Raw genomic sequence first — 21,811 nt, 5'->3', positions numbered from 1 at the left:
TACAACTGGTCATGAGCTTCAGAAGCTCATGACCTTCTAGAATCTGTAGAATTACAGTTCTTCTTCCAGTTCCTCCATTCTGAGGAACTAGCTCTAGAGCTGGGTTGACCTAAAGTTCCTATGCCGAATGAACTTTGCATACAAATATCTTCAACCCCCTCTTTTTCTTATGCCATTTCTCCTACCCTGTGGATCCTTCCTTCTCTTCTCCAAGCTGACCCATTACTCCCTGGGGATTTCTTTCCACTGGGCCTAACAGCTAAGGCTTGCTGTTGTCACCATCAATTTGTTCTCTTCTCAACTTGTATTGCTCTTAGCAGAAGATGGAGGGAGCAAAGGTATGAAATACCTGTTCTTTGACAGGTAGGCACCGGTACCTCCCAGACTAGAGTTTGCCCTGTTCTAGAATATTCCAAGTTAGTGAGCCATTTCTAAATGTGGACATGCATGATTTCATAGAAAATCAGGGGAATTCCCTTTCCCAATAGCTATTTAATAGTTTTATCTATGTATGTATTTTAAATAGTAGCAGATACGTTAACACACTGACTGCTGGAGCCTTCCCTTCTACCTCCCTGATTCTTTTTCACTCTGCATTGTAGAGGATTATGAACAGCTCGTGGAAGACATCGTACGGGATGGCAGGCTATATGCCTCTGAAAACCATCAAGAAATACTGAAGGTGACGCTGCTTTCTTGCATACATGACCCAGGCCACGCAGAGGCCCATTGTGCATGTGTGGCGGCCTCCAAAATGGCTGCCATGAGGGGGAAAGGCCCAAAGAACACCCAAACTGGGTGATTTTTGCCACAAGGAAGGCCAGTGGGGGAGGAGGGACCTCTGCGGAGCCTCCTGCAGCCTCGGAGAAGCCACCTAGAGGGGAGAAATACTTTTTAAAAATTGACTCAGGAACACACACACACACACACACACACACACACACACACACTCCGAACCAAACCTGGGGAGGGGTTTGATGGGAGGCAAAACCGAACTGGCCCAATCCTGTTGGGATCCGGTTCCAATCAAACCGGGCCAGCCGGTTTTGTGCACACCCCTAGCAGATGGTCCTAGAGTCAATTGCAGGCATCTCCAGTTTTTAAAGTATCTCAGGTAGCAGAGCTACTAAATAGAGATCCAGAAATTTTGACTAGCCTTGGTAGCCAAGTCTAAACTTGTGATAACTAGGATTCTGCCCCTTATTTCACAACTCTAGACATATTTGTTCAGAAGCAAATTCCACTGTGTTCAATTGGGACTTATTTTCTTCCTTCCTTACACTTCCAGGAAAGCACACGTATAATTGCTGTGCACACGTACCTGGGAAGAAGTCCCATCAAATTAAGTGTGACTTGCTTCTGAATAGTCATGCAGTCTTTGGGAGTAGGACACAAAATTTGGCAGGGGGCGGGAATCACTAGCAGCTCTAACAAGTTTCAAGACAAAGCATCTTCAAAAAACATTCCCAAAGGAGTTGAAACCTCCAAGATTATCTCTCACTGAGAAACAGAGAAGCTCTTGCATCAAAGCATGCCCAGCCCTCCAGTAATGTGGCTGTTCTTTATTTTCCCTGTAGGACAAGAAACTGATCAAGGCTTTCTTTGATGTACTGGCTCACCCGCAAAACTACTTCAAATACACGGAGAAGCACAAGGAGATGCTGCCCCGTTCCTTCATAAAACTCCTCCGCTCCAAAGTCTCCAGCTTTCTCAGGCCTTACAAATAGCCTTGTGGCACTTTCACCAGCCTTCCGGGCTCCTTTGCAGCCAAGAAAACTCTCTCTTACACTTACTTCTTATTTTTCAATAACTTCTTTCTACAAATACAACCCCCCATATCTCACTATGCAGATGACTATAACCATTGGTTTTTCTTGGCTTTTCTTCAAACCAAATTAACTGATGTTGTTGTCCATGGAAGGAACAACCAGCCGCCAGGAAGAACTGAATCCCATTCTTTATGCTTCCTATACTGAAGTCTCAACCTGTAGAGCTCACATGTCCCAGTACGTGATGCACTCTCCACAAGTGGCCTCTACTGGGACCTGTAACTCTAGGGCAGTTTCAGCCGCCTCCCATATATGCAAATTACATGCAGCCCCTTGTGCTGCAAGGCAGTTGCCAAAGAGGCCACTTGGGTACATCTCTCTGCATGACTCTGCTTCTAGGAAGACAGACCCCTGCTGCCATACCATGCCTGAGCTTGTGGGAGACAGGTGAAATGGGGGACTTCGAGCAGCTGCTAAGCAATGGAATTGATCCAGTTGAACTGTTTTGTAAAGGATTGAAGGCAAAGGACACCTGGAATGCAGAAGGTTATGCCTTATTTATCAGATTGCTGTGGGTTTTTAAAGGAAAAAAATATCAAGCATAGTCTTGCAGAGAAGATCAGACGAAAAACACTATAAATTGTTGGGAGGAAGATCATACAAAAGCAAAAGACATATCTAAGGAGTGTGAAAGAAAATGGCCCGTGGTTGTGATGGCAGTTTTGGTGGCTAAGAGTCTAATTTGGTGGCTAGGAGACATTTCATGATGGAGTCTGACTTTTTGTATTTGAAGAAAGCATGGCCTAGCCACTTTCTCATGTGGAATGATGTCTGGGGAAAAGGGAGGAGAACTTGTTGAAAAGTGAGACTTTCCAGTGTGATTTCTCCCCCATGGACACTCGCGCTGAGACCAGACTTCTTATAAGCTCTGCCAAAGAGTAACTCTATGACAAGAAAAAAGAAAGCAGTGTGAAGGGCAGGAGTGAGTGAATGTTTGTGCACTAGGATGTTCTCCTTTCTACCTTTTTCATATTATTAAGTGCAATCATTTTGAGTTGTCTTTATATTATTTAGAGGGAAGTTTTTTTCTACTAGAAACTACAATATTTATACCTGCCTGAGAAAAGAGAATGTGTGTGCGTGCGCATGTGTTATAAAAATGAAACAGAAAAGAATACAAATGGAGGATGTGAGGAAATGATGACTAAATGTGACTAAGTTTTCAGCTCTTAGAATCTTTTGTTTTCCTCACTGCAGTAAATTCCAGTGTAACCCCTGAAGATCAAGCTCCTTGATGATCCTGTAACCACGGAAGGTACAGAGGACATGAGCTGAATATTTTCAGCTGACTGGAAAATTGTTTTAGCCACAAGCCGTGCTTTAGAGTAAATTCAAATATTATCAAAGCCATGTGGTACAGCCCTCATGGAACAATAGAAACTCTAAATGCATATCAGGGACTACATGTTGGAATTGATCCTCATGTTAATCTTGCCCAGCATGTGCAAAAGATAGCTCAGCAGAGAGAAGAATTGTTATCTAACCTTCACTCTCTCTGACAAGTTTAGTTTTGCACAGGAAGGGAGATTTTGGCATGGGGGTGTGAGATTCTCCAGCTACACAATGAGGTGGTATAGTTCCTTTCCTACGTGTTTCAGTAGGTTCCTTCTGATTTCTAAAATAAGAGCTGTGGGGGCACAAGTCTCCCTAGAAGTTGTACCCTTGACCTGAAAGCTTTTTCTCTGAATCTTGGAGTTGTAGACATTGATTCTCAGCAGGCGTCTCAATCTTTGGCTGGCCTTGGAGCCAATCTAAAAATTCTTGTCACTAGGACTCTGTCTCTCCTTGTCCCTGTACTGCCACCATGGGAGGTGCAGGGACAATCCTCTGCTCCCCTCCCAAGCTCCAAATGTGGATGGAAAGGATGGCAGGGGCTGTCAGCTCGCCCTTGTGCAGCTCAGGTACTTGGGAGTCAAGAGGACATCTCGGCAATGCAGTGGCCAAGGAAGCCTCTATCACCTTCTCTAGCTAAGAATTAGCATGGTTTGTGGGGGCCATCAGTCTGGTCCTGCACTGCTCAAAAACTTAGAGGACTTTGACAAAGCAGCAGGCAAAACCTCCCAATCTTTCTCCTGACTTTCAGGCTACAGAGACTCTCTCCCCACCCACTTCTGTAGCTCCAAAGTTGGGAGAAAGGCTGGGGCTCACTTGTCATGCTCACCAGAAGGCAACAGACTACTTTCCATGGCAACTGTGGGAAGCAAAAATGTGGAACCCTGGTTCTTAGTTAAGAGAGAAATGCTCCCTGCACATGTTCAAAAGCTCTCCTGTCATTCCATATTCCAAAGCTGAGCCCAGCATTGAATACAGGTTTGGAGGTAAACCGTGGTCAGCCTAGGCTAATATTAAGTTCTGATTAGTGTGTCTTTGCCATTTCTGAGCCATGACCTGAAACTAGCAATCAGAATTGTAATCTAAAAGGCTGCAAGCATGCACTTGGATCAGCTCATCTTCATTTGCTGTAGTAGTAATAAGGTTTCCCTGCCTGGGATCTAATGGTTTACTATTCCTTTAAACCTGATTCATAATCAGAATTGGTTCAGCTAAATTTACTGGATTTTTTCACATTTATATAGAATTGTCTCTGATCTAAAAATGATCACAGTACTTGAATAGGTCAGATCCCATTACAGTAGCAGCTAAGTCTTGCTATTCAGTGCTGATCTTATCAGATTCAGCTATTCCCTACTATAAACAAGCATCTGTTTATCTTTTGAGGGAAAAGAAAAACAACTCACCTCTATTTTGTACTATGGGAGGAGTTGGAAAGAGCAGGATCAGAAATGGGGGCAAGCTCTGAAGGCAAAACTTGCATTAAACTCAGCTTAGACATTCTATCGGATTTCTTTCCAGCTAGATCCCTAGTTTCCATTGTGTCCTTATCCAAATGTAGAAAATATAAAGGTTTGGAAAGCTGAAAATTCCATCTCAACATAGAAAACGTAACAATTTTTAAACAACAAAGCTGAAATATTTATACCTGCATTGTGCAGTATGCCACAATACAGTATCTCCTGCAAAATAATGATTAAATGATGAAAAAGGTGTAGTCCATAAAGTTATTTGCACTTGATAAAAGAAATTGTATCTGAACTTGTAAAAAGAAAAGTTTGCATTTCGTATTGTCTTTTTTTAATTATTAAATGGAATTTCTTGGTGTTGTGTTGATCTTTCAGATGTGGTTTCCACTGCTTATTTGTGAATTCTGACTGCATAGCATTTGCTACTGCTTAGAGTTTTGATGTTTCTTGCTTTCTTCCCCCCACGCCCCCTCCCTTGCAAACTGATTGATTTTGGCACAGTAAAACTTCCAGCAATCAAGAATTGTTAGTCACAAAAGCCATTGTAATCTGGTACTGAATAAAATTCTCCATTCAAGATCAAGCAACAAGAGAATGAATGCATAATGTAAATGGAGGAGCAAAAGGCAACAGCAAAAAGATAAACATAACTGCTTATTTCCCAACAGCAAACAAAACTTGGGCTGTCACCTTCGCTGGCAGCTGCAAAATGATACATTAAATTAACCACATAGCACTGTGTTACCATAGGTGTTTAGAGATACTGTTGCTGCTTTTACACCATAGTTGCTAGCTGTTTCCTTCTCAGTGATGCTGCTGCTATTATCTTTGGACTAGCAGTAATCAGTACAAAAATAGTCACAGCTGATATTGGGCTTGCAAGTGCCCAAAACGTCTGCATCGCAATTACTTACAAAAGCATTATGATCATTGGAGAAAACCAACATTCGGAAGTACCCATAGCAAATGAGGGTCCCTGTGAATGAAAACAACTCTGCTCCTTCCAAGCATAATCGGGCTGCAATTATATCCCTTTTGCTACCAGGACAAAACTAGATGTCACAAGGTAAAGATGGGGGTCCCAACCACATATTCATCTTGGTGCTATGGGGAAGGAGAATTACAGAGAAGAATCAGCAGGCAGTAGGGTCCTTGACTCTTTTGCCTTTTAACCCCACCGCCATGGTATCCCCCACCCCCACCCCTGGCAAGACTCTGAAACAAAAAAATATGTAAAATTGATGGGGGGGGGGATGCCTGAGACCGACTTCAGGGATTAAGTACCCCTCCTGGTTACTGCTCATCCCCTTTAAGTACCCCCACATTTCTGTCATCTTGCAAATGTGGAGTTGGGACCATGCCTTTGCTGAGATAACATCTAGTTTCTCCTTCCATCTCAGTTCTATTTCCAGTCCACTAGGGGTAGGAGAGATGAAGAGAATGCTGTGTTTGGAGCAGAGATGTGAAGGCCTAGAGAAAAACCAGAACATTTTGAGGAAATCTCAGCCTCCCCGCCCCCCGCAAAAAACCCCTGGAAAAATTGGGGGGGAAATTGATTGATTTTTTAAAATTATGAATAAAATATTTAAGAAAAGGTGTGCAGATATATTCAGATAAGGAACGGTGTTCTGGCCTTATTTATTTTATTTAAAATATTTATACCCTGACCCTCCAGTACACTACTGCTCAGGGTGGCTCACAACATTAATAAAATATGTATTTTATGTAAAGATATATAAAATAATGTAAAATAAAAGCGTGATAAAGTTAAACAAGTTAGAAGACCTGGCTATAGCCACATTTAAAATGATATCTTTTAAAACTTTCAAATTAAAAATTATTAATAGAGATATAAAACTGAGGACTATATCAGCAGCAGATAAAGCATTTAAAAGCCTCTTTAAAAGGATGTTTTTAATTGGTGTTTTTTAAAAAACAGTCTACTCTCCCAAGCTTCTTGCTTACTTTAGAGTCCTCCATCTACTACAGTATATGAAAGAAGCTGGCCTATGTTTGGAAATACAACAAAAGTAGTACTGTATAAGAACAGCCCTGCTGGATCAGGCACAAGGCCTATCTAGTCCAGCATCCTGTTTCACACAGTGGCCCACCAGATGCCTCTGGGGAGCCCACAGGCAAGAAGAATGTGCATGCCCTCTCTTCTGCTGTTGCTCCCCTGAAACTGGTATTGAGAGGCATCATGCTTCCCACAGCCACCAGACTAGTAGCCATTGATAGACCGTGAATTTGTCTAAGCCCCTTTTAAAGCCATCCAAGCTGGTGGCCATCACCACATCCCGTGGCAGAGAATTCCATAGATGAATTATGTGCTGCGTGAAAAAGTACTTCCTCTTGTTGGTCCTAAATTTCCTGAACTTCAGTTTCAAGGGGTGACCCCTGGTGCTAGTGCTGTGAGAGAGGGAGAAAAATTTCTCTGTGTCCACCCTCTCCACTCCATGCATAATTTTATACACCTTGATCATGTCTCCTCTTAGTTGCCTCTTTTCCAAGGTAAAAAGCCCCAGTTGCTGTAGCCTTGCCTCATAAAGAAGGTGCTCCGGGCCCCCCCTGGTTGCCCTCTTCTGCACCTTTCCCAGTTCTACAGTATCCTTCTTAAGATATGGTGACTAAAGCTGTATGCAGTACTCCAGATGTGGAGTTATAGTTACAGTTATAGATTTGAATAAGAGCATTACAATATTAGCATTTTTATTTTCAATCCCCTTCCTAATGATTCTTAGCATGGAATTAGCCTTTTTCACAGCTGCCGCACACTGAGTTGACTTTCAATAAGCTGTCCACCACAACCCCGATCTCTCTCCTGGTAATTTACTGACAGCTCAGATCCCATCAGCGTATATGTGTATTGGGTGTTTTTGCCCCAATATGCTTCACTTTATACTTGCTTACATTGAACCACATTTGCCATTTTGTTGCCCACTCCCCATCTGGAGATATCTTTTTGCAGCTCCTCAAAATTTGTTGTGGATTTCAGTACCCTAAATAGTTTAGTGTCATCTGCAGATTTGGCCACTTCACTGCTTACCCCAACTTCTAGATCATTTATGAACATATTAAAGAGCACTTGTCCCAGTACCAGCCCCTGGGGGACCCCACTGCCTACCTACCTTCATTGTGAAAACTGTCCATTTATTCCTACCCTCTGTTTCCTGTCCTTCAACCAGTTCCCGATCCACACATGAACCTGTCCCCATATCCCATGTCTGCTAAGTTTCTTCAAGAGCCTTTGGTGGTGAACTTTGTCAAAAGCTTTTTGGAAGTCCAAGTATACTATGTCAACTGGATCACCTTTATCCACATGCCTGTTGACACTCTCAAAGAACTCCAAAAGGTTAGTGATGCAAGACTTTCCCTTGCAGAAGCCATGCTGGTTCTCCTTCAGCAAGGCCTTTTCTTCTATATGTTTAACAATGTTGTCCTGAAGTATGCTTTCCATCAAATTATCAGGCACTGAAGATAAGCTGAACAGCCAGCAATTTACCAGATCTCCCCTGGATCCCTTTTTGAAAATCGGAGTTATATTGGCTACTTTCCAGTCCTCTAGTACAGAGCCTGATTGTACGAACAAATTACATATTTTTGCTGGGAGAGCAGCAATTTCACATTTGAGTTCCTTCAGAACTGTTGGGTGGATGCCATCTGGCTCTGGTGATTTGTTGATTTTTAGTTTTTCAAGACAGTTTAGAACATCTTCCCTTATCACCTCAGATTGGCCCAGTTCTTCAGCCGCTAAACCTGAAAAACTCAATTCTGAAGAGAGTATATGGTCAGTATCCTCTGCCGTGAAGACAGATGCAAAGAATTCATTCAGCTTCTCTGCAATTTCTTTATCCTCCTTAATAATCTCTTTCATGCCTTCATCATCCAAGGGGCCAACCACCTTCCTGGCAGGTTTTCTACTTCTGATATATTTAAAGAAGTTTTTGTTATTTCCCTTGACTCTTCTAGCAATATGCTCCTCAAACTCTCTTTTTGCATCCCTTATTGTCTCCTTGCATTTCTTTTGCCAGAGTTTATGTTCCTTTCTGTTCTCTTCCTTCAGAAAATGTAAGTCCTGCCTAAATGAAATCTTCTTCCCTTTTATAGCTTCCCTGACTCAACCTGTTAGCCATGCTGGTGTCCTCCTGAACATGGTGGTACCTTTCCTCCTTCTTGGCTCCTTCTTGGTATATACTCCAACAGAGCTTGTAGTATTGTGGTTTTAAATAAGTTCCATGCTTTCTGGAGTGATTTTGACCCTCTTTCAACTTGATACAATACTTTTAAATGTAATATACCAAACATGATCAATGTTATGAGTAAAGCAGGTTATACATTAAAAATGCTCCTAAAGAAACAATGAGGCTCTTCTCACAATCCTTGAGAAGAGCCTCTAGGGGGTTAGCGGGGAGAGCGGGCTTATTCCCCACACACGAGCAGGGCGGCAACCCTGGGCGGCCAGATCGGCTGCCCACACGACTGCTGGCTCCATCACGGAGCCAGGGAGAGAAAAGCGGCAGCGGCAGCCGGGGGGGAGAGAAAAGCGGTGGTGGGTGGAGGGGAGAGAAAGGCCGCAGCCGCGGGCAGGGGGGAGAAAAAAGCGGTGGCAGGCAGATGGGAGGGAGGAAAAAATGGCGGCAGGGCCCTTCTTGGTCACCCGGTGAGGCTCTGTGTGGGGGGAGGAATGGGAGCGGGGGAGGGCTAGAGAGCACGGGGCTGGAGGGAGGGGGAAGAGAGGAGAGACCAGGGCAAGAGGGAGGGGGAAACAGTCGGCCCCAAAGCGCTGCACAGATGCTCTGTGCGGGGTCAGCTAGTTGTTGTTGTTGATTATTATTAATGGCCTTTCAACAAAAAAAACATTCTCCAAAGCAGTTTGCATGGAAAGAGAAAGTTGTTTCCTGTTCCCAAAGAACTCACAATCTAAAAAGAAACACAAAGTAGATACCAGTATCACCCACTGGAGGGATGCTGTGCTGGGGATAAATAGCGAAAGTTGCTCTTCCCTTGCTAAATATAAGAGAGCCACAACTTTAAAAAGGGTCTCTTTGCCCAGTTAGCAGGGGTTAAATAGAAGGTATGATGAAAATAAGTAGGCGGTGTTTATATAAGGCTTTGTGTTTCTGTAGGTGTACAGTGAATTTTTGAAAGTTTGCCAATAGGACAGTCTTCTAAACCCATATGGAATCTGTATTTTTTGGTCCATGAGGCAATTAGCAGCTCAGTTTCTATTGGGAAAGCAGCATGGGCAAAGTTAATCCTGGTATGGCTTGCATGTGCAGTAAATAATTGTCTTGTATTTTGTGGGTTTTGTTGGTCTGTAGTGTGTTTTGTTCATTATGATTGGCTGTATATTGTTGGTTTCAGTTATTGTCAGTGATGTAGTTGAAATTTCAGAAGTGCAAGTGCTCTCCATGACAGCCCCCATGGCCACAGCCACCCCATTAGCACCAGCGCTCCATCCCTGCAAGTTCCCCCTCTACTACACCCCTGGTTACTGTAATTTATTGTAATTTGTAATTTTTAGCTGCCTTTTTATTGTATGCCATTTTGAGTTCCAACTTTTGGAAGACAGGTGGTATATAAATCAAACAAACAACATAAAGCTGCAATCCTAAACATACTTAATAAGAAATAAATCCTACCAGACTCAGCGAGAATGACTTCAGAGTAAAGATGATTAGAAACAGATAAAAGCATTATAAAACATACTTGCTGGGTTAAAAAACTACAGTATACAAATAAGAACATTCACAACCCCCCATTACCTATAACACAAAAATCCTACCTATACTACAATAATCTTAGAATTGTTAACTGAGTGCAGGTAGATTTAATATAGATGGCTGAACTTTTAATTCAATAATAAATTATTCCAATTAAAACCCTTTTAACTAGACTATAAAACATGATTAATTGATCAACTGTTAATTGGTTTAACAATGCTTGCTACAACATACATACGACCCATCTAACAATAAAGGACATATGGTTATATTCTTTTTAAAAATATTGTTTTAATCATTTGCAAATATATTCTTATTTGGGACTCATTTTAGCGACTGAAATTTACTCGAGAGACAGCTTATCTAATTGATAATATATTTTATTTATGTTACAAGAATTATATCCCACCTCTGACTAAAGGTGGTGTACAATCAAAACAATAACAAGGCAAAGTTGTAAAAGTCACAATAAAAGGCAAGCACTGCACTGGGTAGGGTTGCAGTGAAGGCCTTGGAAAGAATGTTTAGATGCTGTGACGTGTCTATACTTACAAAGATTAGAATCGTTCGGACAATGGTTTTTCCCATGACACTCTATGGATGCAAAAGCTGGACTTTGAAGAAGCAAGACCGAAAAAGGATTGACGCTTTTGAACTTTGGTGCTGGAGAAGACTTTGCCATAAAACAAGGTCGGGTGCAAGAAGCTTCATCGTTTGCTAAGTCCCAGCTGGACAGGATGAGCATGCCATGCCCAGATTCTGTCCTCAGCTTTGGAACAAGGTAGGAGGGAAAACCCTCCTACCCATCTGGGGCTTGGCAGACGATCAAGCTCCCTACCTTTGACCTGGTTTTACACTCCCAGCTGATCCCAAAATGTGAGTGCTCAAGTACTCCCAACTCCCAAACTAAGTACCAATCATGCGAACTGCCCTAGTAATAACCGTGGCCCTATCCAGAAGTGCCCTTACCAGGACGCTGCCAAAGACAGTAGGTTTTGGCTGCCAGTCAAGGGTGGGGGACAGATCTGACCCATGGGGCAAATCCAAGGAAGATTCCCCTGGAAAAGCACTGTTGAAATAATACGTATTCTTGCACAGCTCCCATCCATTTCCATGAGTCTTGTGCAGAAGAACTCCCTGTTGGAGGGTGGTGTCGGGGGTAGTAATTTTCTGTTCCGGAAACCAAAATGTCTTGGGCCATGCCTGGCTGTTCATTGTGATCAAAATGCAGAGTCATAGTATAAGGGGAAGGCAGTTCAGCTCATGTTGCCAGAGAACAAAGTATACTAAATCATCCCTCCAAAAGCAGGCAAAGGTGTATCATCTGGGAAGACTGGGCTGCCTCATCGGGTGCTCCTTGGCTGTATCCACCGTTGAGCGCAGGAGCTGTTCTCTGTGCCTTGCACAGCAGTAGGCAGAGTGGGGGCTTATTGGGAGACAGTCAAGACAGTCCCTCCAAGGAGGCGTTCTGAGGCATCAGCACAGCTCTGTGAGGCTTGGCCCCACTCCACAGGGAGAGGAGAGCTGGTCTTGTGGTAGCAAGCATGACTTGTCCCCATAGCGAAGCAGGGTCTGCCCTGGTTGCATATGAATGGGAGACTTGATGTGTGAGCACTGCAAGATATTCCCCTCTGGGAAGAGCAGAAGATTTCAAGTTCCCTCCCTGGCATTTCCAATAAAGGGCTGAGAGAGATTTCTGCCTGCAACCTTGGAGAAGCTGCTGCCAGTCTGTGAAGACAATACTGAGCTAGATAGACCAATGGTCTGACTCAGTATATGGCAGCTTCCTATGTTCCTATGTTCCACTGCCTCTACAAACACATGAGGGGAAAGAGAGAACCCCTTGCTGCTTCTGCTCACTGGGCCTAACAGAGTCATTTAAATCCTTCACAGATTATTTTAATCCTATTCATGCCTCTGTAATAAATGAACAGGGCTATTTGTCAGTGGGATGCCTATTCTTTGTTTGGGCGGAATCTGCAGAGAGCGTGAAATATGATCCAGGCAAAGGGCAGGATGGTAACTGAAGCGCCGGTTTATTTCACGCCTGCTTTGGCTTCATTAAAACACCCCATATCTTGCTCACTCTTTATCTTTTTCCCTGTGCTTTGGAGTGTTTTGCTCTCTGAGTTTTAAGCTCAGCCAATGACGAGGTACATTCTCTTCTCTTGAGTCCTTGTTTTCATCTAACATGGAATGCAATGCAGGCCACATTTTGCTATTGGGCTGATTCTGACCAGCAGAGCCGACTTCTTGCACAAAGCCACGGAGTGGGGAGGATTTCCATGCTATGACCAAGGCATCTTAAAAGGCACATGGAAAGAGTTAGCACTTTGTCAATATTTAAGCAACTTGCCATTACCTTAGGGTTTAGCATCTCAGCTGTCATCTATTATAGGCCTCATTACCCTAAACATTAAATGCTGTATTCTCTGTCTCTTATTGCTACCCACCCCTGTTGTTGCTCCTAGCCTGAGAATTAAAAATGCATCGTGAAATCAATATTGGCTGCTGCTTACATTGCCTCCACCTGACAGGGTCATTGAGTGTATTTCTCAGGTCCTTCTGCTCTCAGGTACTTACTATTTTTTTTAACAAAAGCCTCAAAATTCTACCTACTTATTTATTTATTTAGAGCAGGCGTGCACACTCAAATGACCTGGTGGGCCGAAACTGACCGTGACATGACTCATGGGGACCGAGGTCAATTTTTAAGGTGCTGATTATTAAAGTAACACTTAATATCAATCAGTTAATTAAATCAAATTAAAGTGAAATTAATTAAAATGAATTTAATCAAAATTTTACTTTTGAAGTTCTGGCAGGCTAAGATTAATTTAAATTAAAATAAAATAAATTGAATTAAAAATTCTAATAAAATAAATACAATGCAATCTGTACAAAATACATAACAATAAAATGCGTTGTTCTTCCTTTCCACTTCTGTCCAAATGGGGCAGTCTTGGCTTGAGAAAGAGGGCAGAAATGGGGCAGTGATGGTGTTTCTCTGTGTGTGTGGGGGGGGGATGGAGCAGTCTTGGTGTGTGTGTGTGAGAGAGAGAGAATGAAGCAGTCTTGGCGTGTGTGTGAGAGAGAGATCCCCGTTGTTGTGGAGGTCCCCATCCTCCTCCTCCCGCCACCAGCAGCTTTCCCTCCCCATCTCCCGGCAACACTTTATCTCCCTGCCGGCCTCCCTCCCTCCCTGCGATTTTTGCCCACCCCCTCTGCAAGGGCCCACGGCCACAGGGCTCCCTCATGGGGCCACTGCCGCTTCCTGCCTCCTCCTCCCACCTCATCACCGCCGACATTTTTCTCGCTGCCGCCTCCTGCCAGTTCAAGCCACTGCGCGGCAAAGGGAATGGCTGCACGGGTGTGTGTGTGTCCTCCTCTCCCCACCCCCCGGGCAGCGGTGGCAGTGTGCAGTGGCAGATAGAGCGACGCTGGGGCCTGCTGTCTGGCCCGACGTCGCTTCCCAATTGCGAGGTGCGCCTGCGCAATAACTGTGCAGGCGTGCCTCGCAGTTGGGAAGCAATGCCAGGCCAAACAGCAGGCCCCAGCGTCGCTCTGATATCTGCTACCGGGGGTGAGTGGGTAGAAGAACACATGCATCCCCGCAACCATCTCCTCGGCTGCGTGGCGGCTGGAATTATTTTTTTTTTAAGGAGGTTCGCAGCAGGGGGAGGAAGGGGAAATAGCCCCGGGGGCCAAGAAAAAAGGCCTCGTGGGCCGCATGTTGTGCAGGCCTGCTTTTGAGGATATCATGGACAGCCAGGAAAACAAACAAATGGATCATAGAACAAATCAATCCAGACTTTTCATTTGAGGCACAAATGACCAGGCTCAAACTATCATACTTTGGATACATTGAGGCGATTCTCACAACCGCCAAAAAGCAGGCTAAAGGAGCCTAGCCTGCTTTTTGGCAGTCGTGTGCTGCAACGGGAGCCACATGGCTCCCGGCAGCAAACCCCACTAATTCCCCCTCCCCTAGCCCAGGTTAGCGGAGCAAGGATGTCTCTCCAGGATGACCCGCGCACTTGCATGGGGCATCCTGGAACTTCCAGGAGCCACGCGGCGCCCGATCCCCACAGCCCCCGTCAGCTCCATGGCAGAGTCTGCAGTCGTGTGGTCGGCCGATCCGGCCACCCAGGTCTGCTCTGGTTATCATCTGCGGGGAGAGCAGGCTAAGCCCACTCTCCCCACAACCCCCCCTAGAGGCAAGTCTCACTCATCGTGAGACTTGCCTCATTATGTGAAGACCCAGCTCCCTTGAGAAGTCTATAATGCTGGGGGAAGTTGAAGGAAAGAGAAGAAGAGGACGATCAGCAGCAAGGTGGATGGACTCTATTCTGACAGCAATGAATGCACCACTGAGAGACCTTAAAGGCCAAGTTGAAGACAGATCACCCTGGAGAGATTCTATCTGTGTGGTCGCTAAGTGTCGACACCGACTTGACGGCACTCAATCATAATAATAATATGGACAGAATAAACTGAAAGTCTCCGAAAACCGGAATCAATGTACGAATTTATAGTTCCTGATCTGTGACTTCTGTTACAAACCTATGGCCCAGGGAGCTCCTCGCCTTCGTTTAACTTAATTTTGTTTTAAGTGATTTGGCGGTTATACCTGTAGGTGCACTGCAAATGCAAAAGAAAGCAGATGCTTCGCTGTGCTAACTGCGCATGTCGTCGAGAGACGTGAACCACCATGCCTACTAACAAGTATCATGGGCATCCGCTTCCTTTTCCGAAAGGAACTTCACGGGGCCCCGGAATCTGGATGGAAAGCCGTGAGCAAGCGAGGAAACCGAGTAAAGGCTTCATCATACAGGTTGCAGGGTTGTACGTTGTGGGCAAGGCCTGGTGCATGGCGGTCAGGCGGCGGACTGGGTCCTCCACAGGTCGGTGCGGAGAGGGAGGCGGGAATGAGGGGAGAATGCGCAGCTCCGGCTCATGAGAGGAGATTTCCATCTTCTCCGCTGACACGCTCGGGCCTGGTCCCCGCTCTTTGCACCTGGGCAGAGAAACGGGAGGGGGGGGCACACATCCGGTTCTCTCCTAGCAAAGCCCCCATCTCTCTCTCCTACGCCCTAGCGCACCTTTCTGTCCTCTGCGCGATCTGACCACCCCATTGATAGGCTGCTGCTTCTCTCATTTCCTTCCTCTGCATCCCAAATCTTTTGCCCAACAGGTAGGATTGCCACTCTTTCTTTCTAGGAGGGCTCCGTTGCCTTCTTAACAAACAAGTAGTAGGCAGAAGTTTAAGTGGAGGTCTCGCTGCTTGTAGACACAGGAGTCCTGTCAGAAGAAAGCTTATATGTATTTACAGAATACAAATACAGAATACAGAAAAATTGAATTTATTTCAAATAAATACTGATTTATTGTATTTTTAATAAAACAAAATAAAGTGAAATGATGCACTCCTGGAGACTACTTCATAAATGCCAAGATGATATTACTCCTAATCCTATTCATCCTGATGGGGAAAGACAGAGGCACAAACTATGTTTAGTGCACTCTTGATGTGTACAGAAAGCAAATTACGGAATATATCCCAGTTTCCTTCTCCCTGCCCCCTTTCTCAAGAGAAACTCTGCCTTTTTTCTAAAAGGTGAAAGCTTTACACATATTGCACATGTGTTCCTGTATGCTTTCTGCTCCCTAACTCTTTCATTAGTGGTATCAGTGCTATCCCATTTCTGTGATGCCCCGTCCACTAACTTCTGTACTATCAGCCTGCTTATTTAGTATTTATTTCAATCTCACGTTCATATGGCAGACCCAGTAATCCAATAAACTCTTCCTTTGCTCAATTTCAGTGCAGATCTAGTGCTTCAGTTCTCTGGTAATATGGAGCACCTGACCTACTTATTTCAATGACTCTCCAGGTCATTAATTCCTACATTTCCTCCAGACAGTGTACATCTCACTACTCGTGTTGTACTTTCACAACCCCTGTTCCAGAAGTTCTAATCCTTGGTTCAATGCCTATCCTCCCAATGTTTCTCTACACCCCAGCATCCAGTTCTTTTTTTTTACTCTTGTATGCATAATGTCCCTGGTTCAGTCTCTGGCATCTCCAGTCAAAAGATCTCTGTTCGCAAGGTTTGGATCTAGTTCTTACCTGAAACCTTACAGTTGCAGAGCTGCTACAAGTCAGAGCAGAGAGTACTTGATTAGATTGACTAATAGTCTTTTTATAAGGTTTCCTGCCCCATGTCCCTATATTTGGATAACTTCATGGAGGAGAGGTCTATCAAGGGCTACTAGTCGGAGGGCTATAGGCCATCTCCAGCCTCAGTGGCAGGATGCCTCTGAATACCAGTTGCAGGGGAATAACAGCAGGAGAGAGGGCATGCACATACCTCTTGCCTGTGGGCTCCCCAGAGGCATCTGGTGGGTCACTGTGTGAAACAGGATGCTGGACTAAATGGGCCTTAAGCCTGTTCTTATGTTCCATATTTTTAACTAAAGGGTTGTTTGTATTTCTGAAAACAACTCCTCGGAGCAACTTTTTTTGAACCTTGCAACTGGCAGAGAACACCTGCCATTTTAATCAACAGAACTGTGTACACACAAATTGTTAATATTTATTTATTTATTTATTTGACATTTTATATCCCTCTTTTCCTCCAAGGAGCCCAGGGCAGTGTACTACATACTTAAGTTTCTCCTCACAACAACCCTGTGAAGTAGGTTAGGCTGAGAGAGAAGTGACTGGCCCAGAGTCACCCAGCTAGTATCATGGCTGAATGGGGAGTTGAACTCAAGTCTCCCCAGTCCTAGTCCAGCACTCTAACCACTACATGGAAATGAAGTAGGCAGCCATGGGTGTTTTTGAAATGTTGTCCAGCAGTTCTGGGTGTCTAAAATTCAACATTTTTTTCAGTTTCAAAGACAACCTCTGCTACAATTCTCATTGCTCTCCAGTTTTGCCATTGAACTACTTTGACTTTCCTCCTAAGTTTCTTGCTTGGTATTTCTGAGAAGTTGGTGTGTCTGCTTAAGAGATACCTAAAATCTGTCAAGGACTATAATAATAATAATATTAGTAAACAGATTCCTAATAAACTCAGTTGCATCATTTCACCACCTGAAAGAAGTGTATCTCCACAAGAGTTTGCCTCATTTAACTAAATTAGAGGAATAATTTCCATCCAATTCTAATGATGAATAAAATGTATCCTATAGGCTCTAGTAGACTGAGCAAGCAAATTATTTTCTGCCTGATCCTATGCTCTTCTATATCAGAAGATATTAGGATCCAGTGGTAGGCTACCTGCTCAAGAGCACACTTTGTCTAACAGAAGATCAATGCTCTGGGCATCAACAGCTATTGGGGGAAAGCCCACAAAAGGACTTTCTTTTTAATCTGTTAGCAGCTAAAATGAATTATACTTCACCTATGTATAGAGATCAGATAAAAATGTGTGGGAGGTTATGATTGAGCACAGACTCATTTGCCAAATATGAGAATCAAGGATGTTCTGATGCATTTATTAATAGTTGTTTTTCCTTTCTGTTGTTTCTTGACTCTCAAAGAACTATGATACCATCACAGTATATATGTATGTATTTAATCAAGTAAATATCATAATCTGCTTGTCTTTACCTGATGTAACTGAATTTTTAAAATAACTTTTATGTATTTATGGACCATCCTTTGATGAAAATTGTCAGGGTGGTTTACAGCACTTTTTGGTGATAGACTAAAAACAGCAGAATAAAAGCAGTGAATATGCAAATTATTAAAAGCCAGGGAGAATAAGGTCTTCACTTGTTGCCAAAAAGCATGTTGCATGTTAATTTTTAAAGCAAAAGTGCAATGTTCTTTAAATTAAAAAGAGGAGCCATGACATGACATGGGAATACCATGTAAATGGTTTTTGGGAGCTGGGAAAATGGGCCTTGCTGCTCCCTTAGCACCAGTACAAATCTATACCAGCTGGGGCCAACCTACAATGACAGTTGTGCCACTGCCAGCCATGACTCCAGTAACTTCAAACTATCCCCAAAGTTCATCAAGGCTTTAAGCTTCTTCCTGTCTTTATCCTGCACTGCAGAAATAACCTCTCTTGTTCCACCAGGAAACATACATACTTTATATCTTGGGCTCTTCTCTTCTTCAGGTTAGTGGGGAAGCTCAAGACAGGTCTAGAACAGCCAGCTGATCTGTTTTTGTTCACCACCTTTTGAGTTGCTGATCTGCTGGTGTGAAATTTCTTTGCTTGCCATGGAAGCACTTGATGTTCAAATAAGGTGAGCCACTTTCTCCTAGGGACAGAACTTGCTTGTACCAGCAGTCCAAGAATCATAGTACTGCTAGACCTGTGTAACTAGGAAGATTTTACCACTTTGTGAAATTTATCCACCTAAACAGAGGAAAAGAACTTTTGTTGGTTACATATAAGTTGTATTTTTACTTTTTTTTAACGTTTTCATTTTTCTTTACCCATAAAAGCTGGAAATGTTGTATGTATTTTTTTAAAGACAATACATACAACAATACATAGAATAATATCTCTTGTACAACAAGACAATTCATAGACTAGAGTATAAGAGTAGAGTAGAAACTTACAGAATGTAAGAGCCTGGCTGAATCAGACCAAAGATGCATCTGGTCCAGCATCCTGTTTCCAACACTGACCAGCTAGATGCAAGTAGGGTTTGAAGGCAGCTGTCCTGCCCTCTTTGTCCCCCAGAATACTGCCTCTGAACATATAAAAGGCTCTATTTAGCTATCATGGCTAATAGACCTGCTAATCAATTTGTTTAATCCTTTCCAATCAATTCTACTTAATTATGTTCCCACTTTATTATATTAAGAAGAAATGGGAGAAATATATACATATAACTTTATATTTTGTATTTTAGGAAGTGAAATACATCCTAAATTTTTGTATTTTTTTTCTATATTTTGTATTTTAGTTCTATAACAAAGAAGGAAATGATTTTTTACTGAATATATGTCTAAGGAACAACCACCAGAGCGGTATGGAGAGCTTGGGACTACAGGCAATGACCCTTTCTGATGGGACAACAGCTTATGTTCAGCAAGATGCCCTTGGTAAGTCACTTGAGAGTTGTAGTCTACATCCTCTTCTAGTTGGTGAGAGAGAGTAGAACAAACTAGAGGTGTGATGCTTAATACTCGAAGCATTGCACATACATGGAAACGTAATTGCACTTACAGGTTAAAATAGTTTATTGAACAAACTTCTACTGGATAAATTGTGCATGTGGTTTAAATCGAAAGAGGTAAATGCTCAGGTAAAAATGCTCAAAATAGAGCTTAAGCCTATTTGTTATCAGGTAGGATGTGAATCTTGCAACAAAACCAGACACACATTCCTTAGTTTGAGAAAACTGGAGAACTTGGGAATCAAGTTCTTTGTAATTAGAACTAGTGCAACTAGTGGTAAATATGTAACCACTTTCTGGTTCAATAATTATAAGATGTTTTCTAAGAATCCTTTTTTAACCAAATGAGGAAGGAGGACTTTCACTTCCTTTTTTAAACTATTATAGAGTCTTGTTAAAACACATATATATAATTTGGTTGCTAGGATAATATGAAAGAGGTTGAAGAATTTTGCATGGTTTTTCCCTTCTAAGTAAATAGTGTTTGCATTTTTCTTAGTCCCATTATTTCTGGGACTTGGAGAAGAGAAATGCTTATTGATGTATATTTTAATAGGCCCATCACTCTTATTTCATAACACAGGTAGATGCTGACCAAGGCTATATTCCTACATACACTGCCATTGAATTTAGTGGGACTAACTTCTGAGTAAGCATTCATAAGGTCGAGCTTCCTACAAATTGTAATTGCCTTTTTTTGTAAGATTCAAAAGTTGTGGGTGAAAGTGCTCAATCATGTTAACCTGGAACGCTCCAGTGTTATAATTGATCTTTCTTCTCAGCTGTTGCAGAAGAGAAGTTAATTGAAGGGCAAGTGATTGAATTTGAGGATGGATCCACAGCTTTTATCCATAATGTAACATTGCAGAAAGGTGAGGTAATTGGAGAATTTGCTGGTATGACTACTTTAGACTTCCTGGAGCCTATCACTGGCTGTACAGTCTATGTGTTTGTTCTTTCTCAACACTGGAAATATATATATAATAGCATTCATTTGCTGCTAAAATCATGTGCTGCTAAAATCATGTGGGATGTGCAGAACATTTCACAGGTAAAATGTTTCTACTTGAAATGGGCCATTTTGAGTGTTTTAGTCTCGAAAGAGAATGCCCTCCAAAAGGGGGCTTCTTTCAAGCTTGGAGCAGAACAACCCCTGTTTCAATAGAAAATTTTCAAAGTTCCAAGTGCTATTTTGGAGATCTGTTTTTCCTTCCTGATTGCTTTTCTGGCACTGGTTTCTGATTGGCCTGTGATGTCTTTGCTTCTTGGTTGGCTTGTTATCGTACAGATCAAGTGTTGTTATGGGCAATTGTACTCCCATTGGCTGGCGGGGAGGGGGAACTCAAAAGGAGGGAATTTCAAATTCAAAATGTATTCAGAGTGCTTAGAGGCAGAGAGAGAGAGCGCCCTTATACTGTGCCTCTCTTATAGAAGAGGGCAGGAGGGAGGTAGGTTTGATTTTGTAGTTTGCTTTTCTCAGCACTAAATATAATATGCTGTGGTGTTGCTGCTATAACTATCTTGTTTTACTGGATCTCAGATTGACAAAGACAGAACTTGGGTTCCGGCCTTGAACCTTTCTTGAGCTGTGGTTTGTTTTGTTTGTGAGATAGTGTTATGGCAAGAAATGGACAGTGGCACCTCTGTGTATTTGTGTGTATGTATGTGTATAATATTTCTTGGTGATTGTTGTGATGAGCTCCATGTCTGCCTTGAGACTAACTTGGGTGTCTGCTCTGCAATTCTCCTTGCAAGGTGAACTCAGTCAAAATGTGGCTGTAGTTGCTCTAGTTGAGTTTATGGCTATGCTTGCTGCTAAGTAAGGGTGCTGCTTTGGTAGCTGTTGAAATGCTAGGAAGTAACTCAAGGAGTCATAATGTGTGTGAGAATAACTTGTGCCGATGATGTTACTGCAGGGATGGCAGTGGATTCTGGGTCAGTGATTCTTTTTTGGCCATTTTTGGACTGTGTTTGAAATCTGTGTTGGGAGGGGAAGATATCCTTTTACTGTGTGCTTCTGCAGTGTGTTTCAAGGCAGGTTGCAAAATGCATTGCAAATTGCAGTGCAAAACTGTTCCAGCCACAGGGAATAATGAGGAAACTCAAAACATCCCACTGTTTCCCATGGGTAGCTCCTAGGGACACCAAACTGGGTTGAGTGATAGGGCATAATGGGTGCTACCTACCACCCAATCTGCCAAAGTAATGGGCAAGTGGGCGATCTCAAACAAATTTTTAACCCATAGGATCCTGTGCAGGGGTTGGGAAAAGGTTAAAAATTTGTTTAGAATTAAAAATCTGTTTTGTGCAC

General features: G+C 43.0%; 2 protein-coding genes across 13 annotated transcripts in view; both read left to right on the top strand.

Moving 5' to 3' along the window:
* Positions 1-4,986, top strand: part of SCUBE3 (signal peptide, CUB domain and EGF like domain containing 3) — a 192,694-nt gene extending 187,708 nt beyond the window's left edge. For all 5 annotated transcript variants that reach the window (XM_053249552.1, XM_053249551.1, XM_053249549.1 and 2 more), the window contains 2 exons: positions 603-682; positions 1,578-4,986. In XM_053249552.1, the coding sequence (XP_053105527.1) occupies positions 603-682; positions 1,578-1,727 (230 nt within the window). In that variant the 3' untranslated portion in view covers positions 1,728-4,986. The remainder of the gene's footprint in view (positions 1-602; positions 683-1,577) is intronic.
* A 9,651-nt stretch (positions 4,987-14,637) lies between these two features.
* Positions 14,638-21,811, top strand: part of ZNF76 (zinc finger protein 76) — a 34,295-nt gene continuing 27,121 nt past the window's right edge. For 3 of the 8 annotated variants that reach the window (XM_053248499.1, XM_053248498.1, XM_053248493.1), the window contains exons 1-4: positions 15,107-15,257; positions 18,489-18,618; positions 19,288-19,426; positions 20,283-20,372. In XM_053248499.1, coding sequence (XP_053104474.1) covers positions 19,354-19,426; positions 20,283-20,372 — 163 coding nt within the window. In that variant the 5' untranslated portion in view covers positions 15,107-15,257; positions 18,489-18,618; positions 19,288-19,353. The other 5 variants (XM_053248496.1, XM_053248497.1, XM_053248495.1 and 2 more) reach the window with 5 other exon arrangements.

Source organism: Hemicordylus capensis, chromosome 4 (assembly GCF_027244095.1).
Source record: "Hemicordylus capensis ecotype Gifberg chromosome 4, rHemCap1.1.pri, whole genome shotgun sequence".
In the NCBI taxonomy this organism is placed as follows: Eukaryota; Metazoa; Chordata; class Lepidosauria; order Squamata; family Cordylidae; genus Hemicordylus; species Hemicordylus capensis.
This window is presented reverse-complemented; position numbering and strand designations above follow the sequence as displayed.